This window comes from Saimiri boliviensis, chromosome 7 (assembly GCF_048565385.1).
Source record: "Saimiri boliviensis isolate mSaiBol1 chromosome 7, mSaiBol1.pri, whole genome shotgun sequence".
Lineage (NCBI taxonomy): Eukaryota > Metazoa > Chordata > Mammalia > Primates > Cebidae > Saimiri > Saimiri boliviensis.
In genome coordinates this window covers 32,542,492-32,564,199 of record NC_133455.1, presented here as the reverse complement: position 1 = coordinate 32,564,199, position 21,708 = coordinate 32,542,492, and the positions used below count along the sequence as shown (strand labels likewise).

Here is a 21,708-nt window from a genome sequence, read left to right as displayed (position 1 = left end):
CAATAATGGGAGGTCACAGGGCTCATGTTTACCTACCGGAAGTCCAGAGGATAGATAGTAGAGGTCAGGTCACTGCCTCTAGTTGCAATTACCTTGTCTAGACAAGATAAACATCCACACACAGGTAAGCGTTTGTAAGGTTATGTTTTACAAAGTAAGAAACAAATGTAAAAATGTACACATTCAGCAGCTGAATGGAGACAGCAGCCCTCTTGCCACCTGGAATTTAATTGTTCCTCCCTCAGCTTTTTTCTCTTTTGAGACACAGTCTTGGTCTGTCATGGAGTGCAGTGTTAAGATTTTGGCTCACTGCAACCTCTGCCTCCTGGGTTCAAGTGATTCCCGTGCTTCAGCCTCCTGAGTAGCTGGGATTACAGGTGTGTGCCAGCATGCCAGGCTAATTTTTTTTGTGTTTTTAGTAGAGATGAGGTTTCGCTATGTTGACCAGGCTGTTCTTGAACTCCTGGCCTCAGGTGATCTGCCTGCTTCAGCCTCCCAAAGTACTAGAGTACAGGTGTGAGCCACTGTGCCTGGCAACCCCCTCCTTTTTTTTTTTTTTTTTTTTTTTCCCAATCAAGACTATAAAAATCATGGTTTTCTAAATAATTCATTGTCCTTCACTTAAAGACCTGGATGAGAATCCTCCCAGTCCTCCTAAGCAAATTTTGTATATATATATATTTTTTTCTTTGCTTGCTCTTTTTTGTATCCAATCGTGCCTGGTTGAATTTTAAAAAATTATCTTAAAGTTTTACATCTTCTGATTCCATTCTCTCATATAATTCCAAATTGTGGTGCTGGAGCAATCTTTGTCCAAATCCTGTGTGGTCCCTGGATGAAGTTAAAGGGCATCTTGGTGACCTTCCTCTCCTGAAAGCCCTGTTTTAAGGCACACTGGAAGTTTGCCTGTCTCTGCACGGAGGCAGTCTGACTCCTGCTCAGTTTGATTCATTCCTGAATTTACCACATGAATTCGAAATGGGCTAAAAAGGTTTGCGTGATGATTGGTAAGATTTCCTCGTTTTTTCTTGTTCCAGGTTCCTATGCGGGGGCGGTGGTCGCTATGCCCCTGGCTGGGGTGTTGGTGCAGTACATTGGATGGTCCTCTGTCTTCTATATTTACGGTGAGTGATTTGACTCCACAAGTTCACATGTGACTCAGAGAGATGGTATTTTACTGTATACGGGTTTGGCTAAGAGTTTATTACATCAAAATAGAGATTACTAAAACAAGTTTATTGTAGAAATGCAATACTTTATCTGTGATTTGATTAATGTTTATATTAAAGTTGACTTAAAAGAAAAAAGCAGAGGCCGGGAGCGGTGGCTCAAGTCTGTAATCTCAGCACTTTGGGAGGCCAAGGCGGGTGGATCACGAGGTCAAGAGATCGAGACCATCCTGGTCAACATGGTGAAACCCCGTCTCTACTAAAAATACAAAAAATTAGCTGGGCATGGTGGCGCATGCCTGTGATCCCAGCTACTCAGGAGGCTGAGGCAGGAGAATTGCCTGAACCCAGGAGGCGGAGGTTGCAGTGAGCCGAGATCGCGCCATTGCACTCCAGCCTGGGTAACAAGAGCGAAACTCCGTCTCAAAAAAAAAAAAAAAAAAAAGCAGAACATTTTCTTTCTTTAAATGCCAGTTAACAGCAAGAGGAACATCAACAAAGTACTTTCCCCTACCCGAACATACTGCCATTTGGAAATATTGTAAAGATCCCTTTGTAGTTCATAAGTGTGATAATTGGGTGTTCACATGCATGTGTGAGATGTTCGAGTCCTTCAAATCTTGTTATGACACTGGCATTGTTACTCATCTGACATGAAAAAATAATATGGTAAAAATTGAAAAATTTAGAAATGAAAGAAAATGAGACCATATAACCAAGCCTTTTCTTTTTTAACTGCAGGTATGTTTGGGATTATCTGGTACATGTTTTGGCTGTTGCAGGCCTATGAGTGCCCAGCAGCTCATCCAACAATATCTAATGAGGAGAAGACCTATATAGAGACAAGCATAGGAGAGGGGGCCAACGTGGTTAGTCTAAGTGTAAGTATAAAAAGACAAATGAAGACTTGCTTCTTTTGATGAGTGATTGTCTTATCTTCTTACAGAAAAAATGTCAACATCTTTACTAAAAATCTCATGATGTTTTTACTCCCTAGAAATTTAGTACCCCATGGAAAAGATTTTTCACATCATTGCCGGTTTATGCAATCATTGTGGCAAATTTTTGCAGAAGCTGGACCTTTTATTTGCTCCTTATAAGTCAGCCTGCCTATTTTGAAGAGGTCTTTGGATTTGCAATAAGTAAGGTAAACACACAGATGCTTCAAATATTCTTGAACTTTAAGTCTCTCGATTCTACAGAGAATAACTTTACATGATAAAATAATTAAATTTCAAATTGTAATTCATAACAGTTCTGTGACACCTAATAGTCTGGCTGTCTGGCAAGTTATACATTCTATGCATAGTATGCGTAGCTATTTAATTTCTTCTTAGCAAGGATCAGAGCTGTATTAAACTGCTTTAAAGATTTATGGCTTACCCAATTTCAAAGTGGTTTTGAAACTGGCTCAAGGATGGCATATTAGGCAAGGATAAAAAGATTTGAGGTTATGGGTTTTCTTTTTGTCCTGTAAGCTACTTGGTGAGTAGCAGTAAGAGCCTTACCACTCATTTTGCAGACCACCCCCTCTCCATAATGGTGGCTATAGCAGTAGCAATCACTGCTTGCAATGGTTTAGGAAGAACCTCTTTTGGCCAGGTGTGGTGGTTCACGCCTGTAATTCCAGCACTTTGGGAGGCTGAGGTGGGTGGATCACCTGAGGTCTGGAGTTTGAGACCAGCCTGACAAATATGGCAAAACCCTGGCTCTACTGAAAAATACAAAAATTCGCCAGGTGTGGTGACGCGTGCCTGTAATCCTAGGTACTGGGGAGGCTGAGACAGGAGTATCACTGGATCCCAGGAGGCAAAGGTTGCAATGAGACAGATTGCACCATTGCACTTCAGCCTGGGCGACAGAGCAAGACTTTGTCCCACTCCAAAAAAAACAAAAAAAAGAAAGAACCTCTTTCAATGCTCCAGGACATTATCATCAGGCCAATTGTGTTTTAGGGAGGAAAGATGTGGATATTGAATCATAAACCATCATCATAAGATAATTAAACATCTTTCCTACAAGGGAAAGAACAGTAGCCAAGCAGACACAAATGTCTGCCTAGCTACAGGACTGTCAGAAGTGACTACAGAAGAGCTGGCATAGTAATGGTGGCTGCCAACAGTCATCAGTGCTCACTGGATGCCAAATGCTTTATCTCCCATATGCCATGCCCTCTGTGATGAATAAAAGTCATCTCTGCCCTCAAGGAGCTTCCAGTCTGGTGGAGGCCTAAAATCATTCACTCATTCATCATTTATTTATTATGAAATTCAGGCCTACCCAGATCCCATATAATTAAATGCTTAAATTTGGTGGTCGTAAGTAGGGGGGCTGTGAAGTGGAGCTGGGTAAGGGAATTAGGGAGGCCCCTCTCTCAGAAGTAATGACAAATTGCTGATTGTTTCTTTCCCTTCCAGGTGGGCCTCTTATCAGCAGTCCCACACATGGTTATGACAATCGTTGTACCTATTGGAGGACAATTGGCTGATTATTTAAGAAGCAGGCAAATTTTGACCACAACTGCTGTCAGAAAAATCATGAACTGTGGAGGTACTGCGGATTTCATAAATGGCTTAGGCAGCTTTTGTAGAATTAGAGTAAACAGAACTGCATGGCATATACTAGGGGTGACATTTAGTCATTGGAATGGATCTTAAAGACCCCTAAGTCTGTCCCTCAGCAGATACTTGAGTGTTATCCATCGCACTGCTGCCAAGTGGTCAGTGAGCTGAGACCCTTCCATACATCCCTCCACATGTATTGTTTGCTTATGTAGTTTATTCCCTTCTCTCCTTCTTACCTTTCTACCTATCCATATGTTTTGGTTAGAAGCAGAAGAAAAGTAGTCTCTCCGCCTAGCCTATGCTTGTGCATAGGGTATATACGCATGCACACACACACACACACACACACACACACACACATACACACAAATACACATACACCTTTCTCTTTCCTGGTTTATTTAGCTTGTGCTGTATTTTTTAATTTTGTAAAGACAAAGTGTATGTTAGGTGATTTCCCAAAAGAGGTAGGTGAAAGTAATTGTCAACCCCTACAGTGTTCACGAGTGCTTTTTTAAAAAAACGTATTTTTGTCTTTCTTTTAAAATTAACATTTATTGAATACTTTCTGTGCTAGACACTAAGCTAAATCTTTTACATACATTATCTTATTTAATCTTCATAACCACAATATGGAGCAGGTACTATTACTATATTCAATTTGCAATGAGGAAACAGAGGTAAAATAAAGGGACGTGCTCAAGTGGCAGATCCCTGCAAGGTATCAGGTCAGCCGGAGCCCACTGTCAAAGCTCTTAGTTTGCTGCTACCCCTCCAGAGGACTATCGTCCGGATGAGCGGCAGGAGGTAGAGGATAGCGCCACCTATGGACAAGAGCTCACAATTCTCATATTAAATTGAAAAGGGACGGATTGCGCATGCTCTGACAGATAAGCAAGGCCGGGCAAGTTTAGAAGTGAGGACTATAACCAGGGACACAGAAGCAGGCACAATCTGATCCCACAGCATTTCGGGAAGAGAGCCTAAGAGTCTGTTGGCATCTGTTCTCCCAGCTGCTTGACTGCTGGTCCCGGGCAGGGATGTGTGGGCCTGACCTTAGCTTGAACTTTCCTGTAGTGGACTGAGGGTTAGCAGATGTAGGTCTGCTGTCTGGTGGGCAGGAGGTGAAGCTCTGGGATATTGCATTCAAGTCCTCTCCAAGGGAGCTGTAGCAGGCAGAATAATATCCAAGTCCCAATCCTCGGAAGGTGGGAATACGTTTCCTCACATGCCAAAACAGACTTTGCAGGTGGAATTAAATTGAGGTTCTTGAGTTGGGCGTTTATCCTGCATTATCTGGGTGGGCCTGATATAATCACAATAATCCTTATAAGAGGAGGAAGGAGGATCAGAGTCAGAGAAGAAGATGTGATGGTTGAGGCAGGAGTCAAAGTGATGCAGCCATAAGCCAAGGAAATAAGCAGACCCTAGAAAATGGAGAAGACAAGAAGAGACTCTGCCAGAGCGCCTCTAGAAGGAATGCAGTTCCGTAGGCTGCCACCTTGACTTTAGCCCTGTACCATTTTGGATTCTTGACCTCCAGAACCATAGAGCAGTGCAGAGCATATTTTAGAGGTGACATCTAATCATTGTAATAGATCTTAAAGATTCTTAAGTCTATCCCTTAGCAGATACTTGATATTGGTGTTATTTTGAGCCACTAAGTTTGTGGTAATTTATTACAGCAGCAAATGAAAACTAATACGGTGGTAGGCCTGATGCAATGGCCCATGACTGCAGTCCTAGCACTTTGGGAGGCCAAGGCATGCAGATCACTTGAGCTCAGAGGTTTGAGATCAGCTGGGGCAACATAGTGAGAACTCATCTCTATTCAAAAATAAAAATTAAAAAACAAAAAGAAAACTAATACAGTAGCCAAAGCCTCACCCTGCTAATGATAAAATTCTGTTCCAGCTGAACAGCCCTCACCCAAGCCCTGAACATATCTTTGTCTCTGACTTTGCCTCTTCCCTTTCTCTTTCCCTGTGCGTTCTCACCTTCACCTCTCACCCCAGTCCTCTCTACACATCGAGCTCAATTCTTCTCCTCTTGCATTTCCTTAAAGCCATGCCATTCTCCAGTGATCCCTCTGAATATGTCCACATGGCTAGACTGGTAACGTGTCACGTGCTGTCTTGTTATAGCTCTCTCAGGAAAAGATTTTAGGCAGAGGAATTAGCATGTGCAGTGACCCTGGGGCAGACAGGAATGTGGCATGTGTGAGAATAGAAGGAAGGGGAGTCAGAATGGCTAAGTTACAGGCAATGGGATCAGGATGTTTGTCTGCGGTCAGATCTTGGCCGGCCTTGTCCGCACATGCAGAGCTTGAGTTTTATTTGAAGTACACTGAGATGCAGACGATGTAAAGCATGGGGTGGATATGATCTGATTATTATTATTTTTTTTTGAGACAGTCTTGCCCTGTTGCCCAGTCTGGAGTGCAGTGGTGCAGTCTCAGCTCCCCTCTGCCTCTTGGGTTCAAATGATTCTCCTGCCTCAGCCTCCTGAGTAGCTGGGATTATAGGCATGGGCCACCACGCCTGGCTAATCTTTTGTATTTTTGTAGAGATGGGGTTTGACCATGTTGGCCAGGCTGGTCTTGAACTCCTGACCTCAAGTAATCCGCCTGCCTCAGCCTCCCAAATTGCTGAGATTATAGGCGTGAGTAACTGCACCCAGTCTGATTTACTTATTTTTACTCTGGGGAATCATGCAGGGTACAAGAGTAAAAGAAGGGAGACCAGGTAGGAGGCGATTTTAGTTGTCCTGTCTAGAGAAGATGGCGGCTTGGACAAATGTGATGCCAGTGGAGATGGAGAGAGGGGGGCCGAATTTTAAATTCTTGGGGCCAACATTTCCCATCTTTAAAGTCTAAATAATAGCATTTACTTCAGGGGATAGTTATGAGAGTTAAATGAAACGATGTGTAAATGTACCTAGTGCAGTGTTCAACCTATAAAAAGTTCTCAACAAATGTTAATGCTGCTTTTCTTCTCCAGTGTTCAAGACACAAAAACACAGAAGTGTTTCAAAGAATTTTTTTTAAAGAAATATCTGCTATTTAATCGTACTTTCCTTGGCCAAAAACATGTACTTCTAAACCAGCAACTTTAAAGAAGGCTCTGGATTTAAACAGTATTTGCACAACCTCTTCTAACCCCAGATGCATTAGAGATTCTTGAACATATTTTGTGGGAATGTCTTGTTCCTATTTAGTTCTGCCCCAATACCTCTGCTGTTTCTCCTTAATTGGTGGTGATGGTGTTGTGTTGTGGTGATGAGAACTCTTAAAGATGTTTAATTGCTAACAAAGTGCCTGTTGAGAGGAAATAGATTTTTTCCACAGAAACTTGAAGGCATATGTGGAATCTTTCTGCCTCATCTCCCATCTTTAAAAAACTACCTCTTCTCGTTGGCTTTTCATGTTTTTTTATATTTTGTTACAGTAGGACCAGTGAGTTACAGATAGAAAACAAAATGTTAAAAAAGACCATAACGGTACCACTTTTTCTGCTTAAATACAGAGATGCTAGACCAGAGATAACTACATGAAAACAAAGTTTTGTGCCATCACTGAAGACTGCAGGTTGATTTGGAAATGGTGAAGCTCTGGTGTGATCTTCCAGAGAATTTTGGTTGGTGATTTGGTTTCCCAATAAGAAATATAGAAGGCATTTCTCATCTGAGAAGGATGACACATATCTTGGAGCCTGACATCTTTTCTTTTCATTGATTTTTATGTGCCATTAAAATCATTTAAAGCAAAGAAAGATCACCTTAAGACATGATGTTGAATTCTAGTTCATTCTGAATCAGCGATCACCTCCATGATACTTAAAGACAGTTGCCAAATTCCTGTATTGCCCCCTCTGTACAATGTGTAAAGTGTGACTGAAATCAAAAATTCTATTCTGGCTGAATCAGTTGCATATGTGAACTTCAGACTATTTTAATAGGAAATAAAATATTTCTTAGACCTTTAAGTTCTAGTTTTGTTTCTCTTGGCATCTCTAAATAGGTTCAGTTTAAAAGAAGATCTCCTGATTACTCCTAAAGCACAAATTTTATCTTTGAGCTCCTGAAACATACAGTCCTGTCTCTAGTATTTTAACGGTCAATAAAAACCATTTGGGCTCTTAAATACTCTTTTCCCTTTGGCAATCTGCTATTTGGCCAAACTCTTTTTTTTCTTACAGATGAACTGATGTATCATTTCTAAGTTTTATTCTTTACACAATGTCATCATTCTAATGCTTCAGACGAATTAACTTTCTGCACTCTCAACACTTCTGCTGAGAGTGTTAAAATAAAAGAAGTTTCAGCTAGATGCCTTGTTATTTAGAATAAGCCACTTCTAAAACACACATAGTTAGAATATGAAACACTAGCAATTTTTCTCTATGTGTTATCTTAAATGTTGTAATAAAATTAAGAACAAATAGCAATGGTATAAAGCCGATAGTTTTAAAAGTACAACTTCCCTAATTATGTTTCATCTTATTATTTAGAAGTCATTTCAAACAATTATTAGTTCTTGCCCTTCTTTGTAGTAGTGTTGAAGAAATAGGTTCAAAAAGGTAAGTATTAATAAGTAAACTATCATTTACGATAAGTACTTTAGCTTGTAAACCTTATTTTCTTGATTTTGGGTCCCATTCCTTTCCTTTGCATTACTTCATTAACCGTTATTTATTTATTTATTTAGAGACAGAGTCTCGCTCCGTTGCCCAGGCTGGAGTGCAGTGGTGCAATCTCAGCTCACCGCAACCTCCGCCTCCTGGGTTCACGTGATTCTCCTGCCTCAGCCTTCCAAGTAGCTAGGATTACAGGCACATGCCACCGTGCCTGGCTAATTTTTATAGTTTTAATAGTGAAGTGGTTTTGCCATGTTGCCCAGGTTGGTCTCAAACTCCTGACCTCAGGTGATCTGCCTGCCTTGGCCTCCCAAAGTGCTGGGATTTCAGGTGTGTACCACCACGTCTGGCTAAACATTATTTATTGAGTGCATACTACATGCTAGCCAGACTCTGTGTTAAATATACAGTTTTGTGGGAGAGGCAGAAACAGAAATGAAAAATTACAAAGCAATATTGAAAAGTATAAAATAATGAGAAGGTGATGACAGCTTCATCGGTGGAGGGCAGGGAGCAGGTTGTTATGGAGGCTTTCTAGAGGAGACACTGTTTAATCTGGACTTTAAAAACAGTAAGATTTATGCAGAAACAGAGAAGGTAGCGAGAGAAGAGTATCCCAGGTAAAGAAAAAATGTACGGGCACGAGACAGTGTTATGTGGTTAGAAAACAGCTAATAGAGCAGTAACTACAGCACAGAGGGCTGCCTGTTGAATGGGGCAGTAAGCAAAGAGATGAGGGCTGGAAGAAGATGAAACTGGAACAGGAGGAGGGGTTTATTAGAGAACGTTATGATGTGGAGCCCATGACAAACATGTTAAGCACAGGAGCGACTGATGAGGTGTGTGGCTTAGAAAGACAGTGGTGTTGAGAATGCATCAGAGGAGGATGAGTTGGGATGACTACCAAAGTGGCTTGTTGTGGCTGGGCATGGTGGCTCAGGCCTGTAATCCCAGCATTTTGTGAGGCCAAGGTGGGCAGATCACCTGAGGTCAGGAGTTTGAGACCAACCTGGCCAACATGGCAAAACCTGATCTCTCTTAAAAATATAGAAATTAGCCAGGCGTGGTGGTAGGTGCTTGTAATCCCAGCTACTGGGGAGGCTGAGTCAGGAGAATCACTTGAACCCAGGAGGCAGAAGTTGCAATGAGCTGAGATTGTACCACTACACTCCAGTCTGGGCGACAGAGCAAGACTCCATCTCAAAAAAATAGAAGACAAATAAGTGGCTTATTGTAGTTGCCCTGTTAAGAGGTCACAGGGCCCAGGACTAAAGCAGTGACAGAGGAGGGGAAAGTGGCAGTTGGACAGAACAGATATTTCCGAGGCCAAACCTGCAGATTTGCATGTGAAAGCTGAGGCAGGAGGAGAAGTTCAAGGCAGTTCTCAAGTTTCTGTGTCGGACTTCTGGCTGCCATTTGTTGAGCTGTGCCCATGTGCCACACTCAGTACCTCATATACCAATTTCATTTACTCTTCCAGTGCCCTACAAGGCTGTGGTATTATCTCCGTCTTTTGGATGAGGAATCTAAGAGGTGTAGTAATTTGTTCAAGGCCACACAATTACTGAGTTTGAAGTGGAAAGTGAATCCATACCAGTTTGACTCTAAAGACTGGGTTCTAAACACAGAAGATAGAAGATTAGAGAAGAAGAAGAAAGCACGTGGTGCTGGCAGTTTGCCTTGTTTGTTTAGGAGTGAAAAGTAGGGAAAGAGGCTGGGGGCGGTGGTTCACGCCTATGATCCCAGCACTTTGGGAGGCTGAAGTGGGTGGATCACATGAGGTCAGGAGTTCGAAATCAGCCTGGCCAACATGGCAAAACCCAAACTGTACTAAAAATACAAAATTAGCCAGGTGTGGTGGCACATGCCTGTAATCCCAGCTACTTGGGAGGCTGAGGCAGGAGAATCACTTGAACCTGGGTGGTGGAAGTTGCAGTGAGCCGAGATCGCACCATTGCACTCTGGCCTGGGCGATAAGAACAAGACTCCATCTCAAAAAAAAAAAAAAAAAAAAAAAAAAAAAAAAAAAAATAGGGGAAGAGAGAATTGATTTGGGCATGTTGCCTTTGAGGTACTGTAGGACAATTGTGTAGAGATGTCGGGAATCAGCAAAGAATCTCCAAATGAAGCACCACTAATTGTCTCTCCCCCTCCTAGGGCATTCTATATACTTGGAAATGATATTTATATCATTTTTCTGTCTGTTGTTGGCTGAACTTTTTTTTTTTTTTTTTTTTTTCTGGTGAGAAGGAACTTCTTCATAATTTCCTCATCTTTTTTTTTTTTTTTTATGCTAGACTTACTTATTCTGAATGAAAGGAACAGAAAGTACTTTTGTTCTACAATATTTTCTGTGCAAAAATCTCATGTATTGTTTGTTGCTGTTTTTTAAGAGGCATGAGAGCTTGGTGACCTCCTGAAGTAGTAAAATTTTGACTTATGCTTTACAAGTGGTGAAGTGCTATGTTTTGTTTCAGTTATTTGCTACAGTGTTCTGGTTGCTTTTGGCAAAAAATATTAGAGTGTTGTCATTTTACTTTTATGGGAAAGGCCATAACTTAACTAGTCAAAGGGGGATCATTAACACAGTTATACAGTAGAGTTTTAGTATTTAACAATGGCAGGGGCAGCTACCCATGACGCAACTAATAATTAACATCCCTCATCCCAGGCGCATCATCAGAACCTATTGTGACCGTGTGGTGTTAAAGGTGCACCAGGATAATGTCAGAAGGTTCATGAACACTCAGGGAATATTACTATAGTCGTATGTCGTGAGAGACCTGGGTAGCATTATAAGCACTGTACCAGAATGTGGGTCTGTGGAGGAACAGAAAACCAAACACTGCATGTCCTCACTCATAAGTGGGAGATGAACAATGAGAACACATGGACACAGGGAGGGGAACATCCCACACCAGAGTCTGTTGAAGGGGAAGAAAAGGGAGAGCATTAGGACAAATACCTAAGGCATGCGGGACTTAAAACCTAGATGATGTGTTGATAGGTGCAGCAAACCATCATGGCACATATATACCTATGTAACAAACCTGCATATTCTGCACATGTATCCTAGAACTTAAACAAACAAACAAAACAAACTTAGGTCTGGAGAAATATATATTCGTTCTTGTTTGATAAATAAATGAACTTCAGTTGACTGATATGAAAATGACATTTTTCCCCCCTTGCTCTTTCCATTTGCAGGTTTTGGCATGGAGGCAACCTTACTCCTGGTGGTTGGCTTTTCCCATACCAAAGGGGTGGCTATCTCCTTTCTGGTGCTTGCTGTAGGATTTAGTGGCTTTGCTATTTCAGGTAATGTGTCCTTTGGGTTTCCAGATCTCGACTATAGATTCAACAAGTCCCAGCAAGAAGGAAGGACGAGGATATTGTAGCATCTGCTTTCAGTAGCCAGTCCATTCTCAGAGAGCAGGACCATCACCCAGAGAATGTCATCTAGAGAAGGTGATTTTGTAAGATCACTGAGAACTGGGCTTGGGAGCCCAGTTAAGGTGGTTTTACTGCTTACTTCGTTATGGAAAAAGACACAAAGTGCAGGTGACCCTTCTGAAACATGAGCAGAGGCTCAAGCATATGTCCTGGGTGAAGTGGACTTTCGCACTCAGCACCATGACACCCTACCTAACAGAGGCTCCTGTGACTTTTTCAAGCCTCACCTTTCGCCAGAGAACTGCTAGTGTCGTTACAGTCATAAAATCAGAAGTTTTTCTGAGAGTGAAAACCTTCTTTAGGTTTTTGTCTACTGCATTGCTTTCATTTTTCAAACAAGAAAATGCAGGTCCAGAGAGGGGGAAGTGACTTTCTGAACAGGGTAAAGCTGGTAAGAATAATGACAATGATGATGTGAGCTAGCAATGAACAAGCACAGATTCTGTGCTGCAGACCGTTCCAAACCATCTGTGTATATTAAGTCCTGTCTTTCTCACAACTACCCTAGTGGGTATCAGTGCTGTTACAATCCCCATCTTACAAAAGCAGAAACCAGTCTACTGCATGTGTGAGAGAGGCCAGGGTGCAATCATATCAGAAGCTTCTTATGCAGAACTGGGTGAAAGAGTGAAATTTAGTAGTTTGTCTATCTCCAAAGCATTGTAAAACATTGCCCAGTTATTGGCTGGGTGCAGCGGCTAGCACATATAATCCCAGCACTTTGGGAGACCGAGGCAAATGGATCACTTGAGCCAAGGAGTTTGAGACCAGCCTGGGCAGCATGGCAAAACCCCATCTCTACAAAAAATGTGAAAAGTTAGCCAAGTGTGATGGCACACACCTGCGGTCCCAGCTACTCAGTAGATTGAGGTGAGAGGATGGCTGGAGCCTGGGAGGTGGAAGTTGCAGCGAGCTGAGCTTGTGCCACTGCACTCCAGCTGGGATGACAGAGCAAGACCCTGTCTCAAGAAAAAAATAAGTAAATAAAATAAAAATTAAAAATTGATTAAAAATGTTTTACATATGGTGCATATATCTCACAACATTGTGGAGCAAGTAGTAGTATATCACTACGTTACTGATTTTTCACTATTTTACTAAAGCTCAGAAAAATTTGGTACTTTCCTAATGTCACACAGTTGGTGGCAAAGGAAGGATGAAAGAACGGTTCTGCCTGGCCCAAAGCCTGTGCCCCTTCCATTATTCCAGGCTGCCTTAAATATCAAATAGAGCATTAGTGTCCCAGAAAATTGGAACCTCTGGTCTAAACTGCCCTAAGACAGGGGCTTGAATCTATCAAAATAAATAGAGCCGATGAACAGTTAAATTAGAAGATAAAGTAAAAGTCCAAATTAAAAGTAACTTGCGGCTAAGGAGCTAGGTTTAGAGATGCATAGACCTGGGTTTGAGGCCTTCTTTACTGCTTACTATTTACTAACAAAATTTTTTTTGCTAAATTATGAAAACTTTCAAGCTTCAGTTTTCTCATCTAGAGATTGGAGAGATAAAATGGCAACTTCATGGGGTTGCTGGGAGATGAACTGAGATCATTCATGTGTCTCCTCTCACTTCTTGTGGGCTGAGCATTATTCTTAGCACTGGGGATATTGTAGTGAACAAATGAAAGATTTCACTCCCATAAAGTTTGCATTCTACTGGAAATATTTATTCAAATAAAGGCCTTAGCTTTATTTATTTGAAGCTCTTACAGTGCCAGATGCATAACAAAATTAACAAGTATTCACCATGATTGTTCTATTAGTACACACACCAGTTCAGTGCTCATCAAAGTGTTATGTGAAATCACTCTAGGATATTTCAGAATGCAGATTCTGAAATTTGGTAGCTCTAGGGTGGAACCTGAGATTCTGCATTTCTAGCAAGCTCCCTAGTGCCACTGCTGCTGCTGCTGCTGAGTCCACACTTTGAGTAGCAAGGGCAGAGCAATCACGACTTGCTTCCAGTAGGATGCTGAGGAACACCTTCACTTGATAACTTTGTGATGCAAAAGAGATCCATATCCTGTTCCCAGAGATATTGAAATGTTCAGGTTCATAGTGCTTCCTTTCCCCCAATTGCCAATTAAGTCACAATCTGTAGGAGAAAAACCCAATACTCCAAATCATAACTCCAAATCACAACAGCTACTTTTTTTTTTTTTTTTAAACAGGGTCTCTTGCCTTGTGCAGTGGCTCATGCCTGTAATCCCAGCACTTTGGGAGGCTGAAGCAGGTGGATCACCTGAGATCAGGGGTTCGAGACTAGCCTGGCCAACATGGCGAAACCCGTGTCTGCTAAAACTACAAAAATTAGCTGATTGTGGTGGGTGACAAAGAGAGACTTTGTCTCAGAAAAAAAATAGGGTCTTTCTCTGTCACTCAGGCTGGAGTGCAGTGGCATTATCACAGATCATTGCAGCCTTTACCTCCCATGCTCAACTGATCCTTCTGCCTCAGCCTCCTGAGTAGCTGGGGCTACAGGCATGTGTCACCACGCCCAGCTATTTTAAAACAATTTTTGAGGCAGGGTCTCACAATGTTGCCCACGCTGGTCTCAAACTCCTAACCTCAAGTGATTCTCTTGCCTCAGCCTCTCAAAGTATTGAGATTACAGGTGTGAGCCACCATGCCTGGCTTGCTTGCCACTTTTTAAACATGATTTCATTCAATCCCCATTGCAACCTTGATGAGAAGGGTATTGCTGTATTCACTTTACTGGTGGGGAAACCAAAGTGTGGTTTAACTTGCCCAGTGAGTGGCTGGGAGTAGAATAAAGGTCTGTTCGTCCCAAGAATGACACTATGGGAGGGATTGTGGCCACGGGGGCAATAATTCCTCAGGATCTGTGTCTGCCACTTTTAAAGGAATAAACATGGATGCCAGGGAAGACTGACCGGCACAATTTAGGTGCTCATTATAGACAAGACTGCTGAGATGGATGAGATTAAATTAAAGGGATGAGTGATGTCTGTTTTGGGAAATGGCCTGGACAGAGAAGACAGGTTTTCTCTGTTTGTGTGTAATTTTTTTCATCTACTATAAAAATCTATCAATATCTCAGTATCTCAGTGATTCTCCTACCCTGCCCAAATGCCAGGATTGTGCAGCTAAAAACCTAAATGGCTTTTTCCACATTATCTTTAGCTAAACACAGATGCCCAGGTTTTGTATCACAGCATGATACTCTACAGTCTTATTAATTGCTTCTTATCTCTGGATTCTTTTCTAATAAAGTGTTTATTACATTCCAATCAACGGTAAGATTAATGAACTTGCAACTGTTTTATATTCTGATTATTTGACACGTTGACCTGAAAGAGAAGGTATATTTATTAGCAAAAAGTTTTCTCAAAAATTCTCTCTGAAGGGAGGTTTTTTTTGGTGCTAGATTAACAACGAATCAATGTGCCAGATTAGACCAAAAAATGTTTTAAATCCTATTTTCAGGTCCTTTGCACAGAATAGAGAAGTAAAAAGCAAAATAAAGAAAAACAAAAAGATGAATAAAACCTACAACCCCTTGCTATAATTTCAGTAGCTGAAGTTGGTAATTAATTTAACAAATATTTATTGCGTGACTACAATGAGCCAGACACTTTGCTGGTTCAGGGAAAATGCTAGGAAACGAGAAGGACAGGTAACCACCTGGAAAGAACATGCGTGTTGGTTTTCACGTCTATACACCATGTAGTTAATGTACATTATTTAACTTAATTCCTACAACAATTTTATAAGAATGGTTATCTCATTGTATGGATGATGAAACTGAGGTTCAGGAAGTTTAAATCCTTAGATTAGGCTTGCATCTCAATTAAGCTGCCAGACTGAGGTCTGTCTGATTTGAACATGCACCCCTGGAATATATTGACAAAGTTGGTTTACAGTGCCTTAAGCTTCCTCTTTTGTAGATTTGCTTTCCCTGTCTTTACTCCTCCCCCCTCACTCCACTCATTCTTCTCTCCTGATAAATGGATTAATTGTGAGTCGGCAACTTACAATTTGACCACTTTCAGCATTCTTATTATTATTAGACAGAATGTTGCTCTGTCGCCCAGGCTGGAGTACAGTGGCACAGTCTCAGCTCACTGCAATCTCTGCCTCCTGGGTTAGAGCAATTCTCCTGTCTCAGCCTCCCAAGTAGCTGGAATTACAGGCATGCGCCACCATGCCTGGCTAATTTTTGTATTTTTAGTAGAGACAGGGTTTTGCCATGTTGGCCAGGCTGGTCTCAAACTCCTGACCTCAGGTGATTCGCTCACCTTGGCCTCCCAAAGTGGTGGGATAATAGGTGTGAGCCACCATGCCTGGCCAGCAGCATTATCTTTCGATAGAAGACCTCAAAGAGAGGGAGTTACTTGGCAGTGGCAGCAGAAGGTAGTAGTAGTAGTAGTGATAGTTAGTATAGCTTTGATATTTGCTGAGGGCTTCACATACCTATTTCTCCTGAGTCTCTATCACAGCATCTTTATGAAGTGAGTAGTAATATTATCCTCATATTGGAGATGAAGAAACAAAGGCTCCCAAATTACTTGTTTACATAGTAGAAATAAGATTCAAGTCCAGATTTACAGACTGCAAATCAAGTAGATGCGTGAAAATGCTTCATAAATTACAGAAGTTTCTGCCAATGTTTGTGCAAATGTTTCATTGAAAAGTATGCTTTTCATTGTGTGAAAATGTGGTTATGTGGCCAATAAAGTTGGATTACTCTTGGCTGCCTTTTAAGAGTGAGTCCGGGGTAGGAGCAGGAATTTTATGAGGCAAGATTTGGGTCTAATCATACTGTATGTGATTGTGTAATTCTTTACTCTGCATAAATGTGATTCAGGCTTTAGGCTTTTCAATATTGCACCAAACACCGTATTTTGGAATTCAGAACCTACAGGGTAGAGATGCCATAATTCTTCTTGTAGAGAGAGCCCATGATGGATATCGATAATCAAGTCCAGCATTATCTACTGGTGTTGCTTTGTGCAAACAGCCTCATGAACCCAATTCTCTTGGTCTGGAAACTAATATCCATCAGTCATATGCTAGAGGAAACCGAACAGATTGGTGAAAGTTGGGGCAACTGAGTATTTTCCAAAGTGTATTTGGAATTCTGTTCTTGACTGATTTTGAGGTTTTGACTTCACTGTAGGTTTTAACGTCAACCACCTGGACATTGCCCCCCGCTATGCCAGCATTCTCATGGGGATCTCAAATGGAGTGGGAACCCTTTCTGGAATGGTCTGTCCCCTCATTGTCGGTGCAATGACCAGGCACAAGGTAAAGGTCTTGTTTGTGGCTGTGGGTTACAGTATCGGAAGACTAGAGCACTACACAAACTTTGGATTTCAAGGCTCTACTGCAGTGTGTAAATGTGTATGTCCTTGACCTTGACTGAGTCAGTTGAATTTCTTTCTTCTGCTGATTTTCAAATCATTGCTTATCAATGGCACCAAGGCGAGTTGTTTTGTCTCTGTTTTCTCAATTGAGGAATAAAAATCTGGAAAGAGGGGTATGGGCTATAGAAACTGTTTAGAGACACAAAGAAGAAACTGAGGCAGTTAACCCAGGATAAATGAGTTATTGCAGTTTGTTTTCTCATTCTCAGTGACTAAACTTAATATCCATCCATTGCTTAGCATGTTTCAGCAAATAAAGATGAGTGCTGTTATACTTCCTAGTTAAGAATAGAATAAACAGGACATTAATAACCCACCCAGTTGTTACTGAGCCTTTGTGATTTTAGACTAGGGTGGGTGGTAGAGGAAGATCCATCCAGAGTTCACTCACAGCCCATGTGATTTCTTTATCTTTGTCATTGAAACGTCTCAAGATGCTGCTTTCTGCAAATAATAATTCTTTGATACCATAGAATTATTTCCCCCAACTATTTTCTTAGTTGGATTACCTATTACAAATACTCCTTCAGAAGTTTTTTGAGCTTCCTGCAGAAGAAAGTGTGAGATAAATTTTCCTACTTTTTGACAGAAAAGGAAGGTAGGAATTTATAGCCAGAGAATTCATGTTTTCCCTGTCTGTTCATGAAATGATAGGATTGATAAGATGACTATTAAATCCAAGATATCTTCCCCCAGTCTTAGACACAAATTCTCATTATTTTTGATTACTTTTTTATACTGTAGATATGATTATAAATAAAATTCCTGTCAGTCAAGGGTGAGAACTTTAATGGCTCAAATATTGTTATGTATCCAACAACAAGCAAGGAGACTTCTGATATTTAAAATGGTGGGTTCCTAAAACAAGTTTAATTTAGTTGTGAAAGGAAACCTGACTTGCATATTTAAAAAGCTATGCAATGGTGCTGCATGTATTAGTATTTTTATATGTTGTTTATTTTAAAATGTGTTTTCTAAATTTAAAAAATACATATTAATTGTTATGTCTAACTTTCATATTCATTGTAGTCCTAACTTTCTTTCTTTCTTTCTTTTTTTTTTTTTTTGAGACAGAGTCTTGCTCTGTTGCCAGGCTGGAGTGCAGTGGTACAATCTGGGCTCACTGCAACCTCCGCCTCCTGAGTTCAAACAATTCTCCTGCCTCAGCCTCTCAAGTAGCTGGGACTACAGGCACGCACCACCATGCCCAGCTAATTTTTGTATTCTTTATAGAGACAGCATTTCACTATGTTGGCCAGGATGGTCCCTATCTCCTGACCTTGTGATCCACCTGCCTTGGCCTCCCAAAGTGCCGGGATTACAGGCATAAGCCACTGTTCCTGGACTTAACTTTCATTTTTGAACATTTTATTTTAAATTAGATTTGAATCCTAGATGATGCTTCTGACACATGTCCTCCCTGCCAGGGAGCAGAGGAGCATCGCCTCCCACATGGGCAGGTGCTTTTTCCCAGCGGAGGCCTCCAGGACATACTGGTAATCTCTGGTTTTCGTTAAAACATGAATAATTGGCACTTTATTTCCTTATTTAGACCCGTGAAGAATGGCAGAATGTGTTCCTCATAGCTGCCCTGGTGCACTACAGTGGTGTGATCTTCTATGGGGTCTTTGCTTCTGGGGAGAAACAGGAGTGGGCTGACCCAGAGAATCTCTCTGAGGAGAAATGTGGAATCATTGACCAGGATGAATTAGCTGAGGAGACAGAACTCAACCATGAGAGTTTTTCGAGTCCCAGAAAGAAGATGTCTTATGGAGCCACTGCCCAGAATTGTGAAGTCCAGAAGAAGGAATGGAAAGGACAGAGAGGAACGACCCTTGATGAGGAAGAGCCAACATTCTACCAGAATGAAGAGAGAAACTTCTCAGCTACATCCTAATGTCTGAGGGGCACTTCTGTCTTCTCCTTACTTTAGAACCAGAAAGTATCCAAACCTATTGCCTTTCTTGTAGCCCAGCTTGTCAGAGGTCCAAATATGGGGAGAGGAGAAGATCTAACCAGTGACAGGGAAAAGAGAAATATTATCTTTCGATGACATGCATAGGTAAAAAGCTGAGCTCAGTTGGTAAAATAGTTCATAATACGTATTTTTTGAATTGACAGTTGACCCTTCTCTCAAAGAGCTGAACTTATTCAGAAAGGCATGACTAGAGTTGTTCAAAGAAACATAGAAGGAAATGGGGATATTTGGCCAGAAGGAATGTAGACAATAGCTGCCACCACATCTCTAGGGTAGCCATGCAGAGGATAGATGCCGCCACATCTCTAGGGTAGCCTCGTATTCCCATAGAACCCCACACTGTGGCAGGTGCTGTATAAACACTCTTATTTAATCTCTGCACCTTTATGACACACATTTCCTGTCCCATTTTACCACCAAGGGAACTAAAGCAACAAGATACAAACTTGCCCAAGGTCATCTACCAGAGTTGGTGCTGAGATTGTTGAAGCCCCCAGTAGGTGGCAGTTCTAGAGAAGATTTCCACTCAGTGTAGGGAAGACATTTGTAATAGTGAAAACTGAAAATGGAGTAATTGAGTAATTCACCATTTTCGTAGATGTCAGGTAAGGGAAACTTTTCAGTTGATGAGGCAGAGGGGATTCAAATGTGTAAGAGGCTAGATCCAAAGACCTTTAATGTCCTGTGTGAAGAGTCAGATGGTTCTGTGACTCCATAGTTTTTAAAGTAATGAGGGTCACAAAATACATAGGAGATTCAAATAGGTTTTTCTTTTTTTTTTTTTTTAAGCTAAGCAAGACAGCCACATTTTTAGAAATCTGATGGTCAAAATGGCTAGAAGCAGTAAACAAGAGATTGGCTATTAAGTTTCAATCTTCCATAATGTTAAAAATGTAGCTAAATGATGTCCCAAATTACTTATAAACATTTAAGACATTTAATAATTTAAGAAGTAGGTTAATGCCTTTTTTCTTAGGTAAAATTCTTCTGAAATAATTTTCTATTTGAAAAAAAATGCTTATCTTTAGCCTTTTTTTTTTTTTTTGCTGGAGATTGTATTAGGAAGTTTCATCAGATTATATAAAATTATGATTTTATATCAAATGTATTCATAATGACTCTATTTGGAATGATATTCAGCGAAATCACAATAATGTAGTAGTAGTTATACAGGGAAATACTAGAGTGAAAACATCTGGGACAATTAGACCTACAGTTAGTACTGAAAAGTTTACCTTTGATCACATAAGGCAATTACATGGATACTTTTAGATATATTTAAATTTTTAATGTTGGCATCCAAAGGGTTATTTGAAATTAAAATTATTTTCCTGTTCATTGGTTTTGAAAATTTTATTTCTACTTTCGGAAGAAAAATATAATATGAAAAAAATTATAGATTTACTTGTAATTTATTAACGTAAAGTGTTTTTTTTTCCCCCTAATTTCTCCCACATGTATTTCTGGTCCCCAGTTATACTAGCTGAGTTATAGTGTGTTTTATAAATGAAATAATCTTGGGGAAAAATTGTGACTCTTCATTAAATAATATTCTTTATGTCACTAGTACACAATTTATGTTAGTAGACATTTTTAAATCTCTTTAATGAGTGAATCCATGCAAGCCTCATAGAACAATTGCTAGCATGCAGAAAATGCTCAAGTAAATAGTTGGCATTATCATTATCATCTTCTAACATTTTTGGACTTTTCAGTTGAAAAGAAAACATGCTGTGTCAGTTTTATCCATTATCTCCAGAACTTATTGTGAAAGTTGTGATGTTTTCTAAGTAAAATATGAAATAAAAATTTAGCAATTTATGATAGCCAGTGTTTTATTTTGTGTGTGTGTGTTAATTAAGTCAAATAATTGTATTTAAAAAACTCATGATAATCCTTAAGGTAGTAGTATTGTATATTGTGACACAAAGTTGTATTTATCACATTGCTTGAAGTTGGTGTGATGTGCAGAAAATCTACATTTTTTTTCATAACTTGACTTTTAATATGTATTTTTTTAAAAAAATGGAGTCATAGCTCAAGGTGTTAAAAACTAGAAAATATATTATTTGGTTATGATGGGTTTTTCTCTGTGTAGGTTGCAATGGATAAATGATTACATTTTAACACCAGACAGATGCCATTTACAAATCATTGTATATTTTGCTGCAAATGTCCATTTGTAAGTCAATTCATGGGTACAACCCATGGATTCTAGCAGGAAGGGAGGCCTGTAGGTGTGGGGTTCTTTAAACAAGAAAGAGCTGATGATTCTTTCCAAACAGTGAAAGTTTTCAAAATTCCTTAATATGACAAGAAAAATAAGTATTAAAGAAATAATGGCACATTTGTTATCCATGTCTGGATGTCAAATTCAACAGGTAAAAATTGGAACCTACTATGTGTGTTTCTCCTTCACCCTGCCTCCTCCCAACCTCCATAAATCTGTTTTTCTTTCTGTGTTTCTTATCTCAGTTAGTCTCATCATCCTTTTGCTCAAGCTAGAATTCTTACAGTCATCCTG

At 40.4% G+C, this 21,708-nt stretch overlaps 1 protein-coding gene and 1 non-coding gene across 2 annotated transcripts in view; both read left to right on the top strand.

Moving 5' to 3' along the window:
- SLC17A8 (solute carrier family 17 member 8) overlaps positions 1-21,041 on the top strand; it is a 66,595-nt gene extending 45,554 nt beyond the window's left edge. The window contains exons 6-12 of the mRNA XM_074402359.1: positions 1,038-1,124; positions 1,911-2,050; positions 2,167-2,316; positions 3,587-3,719; positions 11,575-11,685; positions 16,960-17,087; positions 18,759-21,041. Coding sequence (XP_074258460.1) covers positions 1,038-1,124; positions 1,911-2,050; positions 2,167-2,316; positions 3,587-3,719; positions 11,575-11,685; positions 16,960-17,087; positions 18,759-19,103 — 1,094 coding nt within the window. The 3' untranslated portion in view covers positions 19,104-21,041. The remainder of the gene's footprint in view (positions 1-1,037; positions 1,125-1,910; positions 2,051-2,166; positions 2,317-3,586; positions 3,720-11,574; positions 11,686-16,959; positions 17,088-18,758) is intronic.
- Positions 1,717-1,823, top strand: LOC120365212 (small nucleolar RNA U13). Its single transcript, XR_005580219.1, has one exon. It is a non-coding gene; the product is annotated as a small nucleolar RNA U13 (small nucleolar RNA).
- Positions 21,042-21,708: the final 667 nt, after the last annotated feature.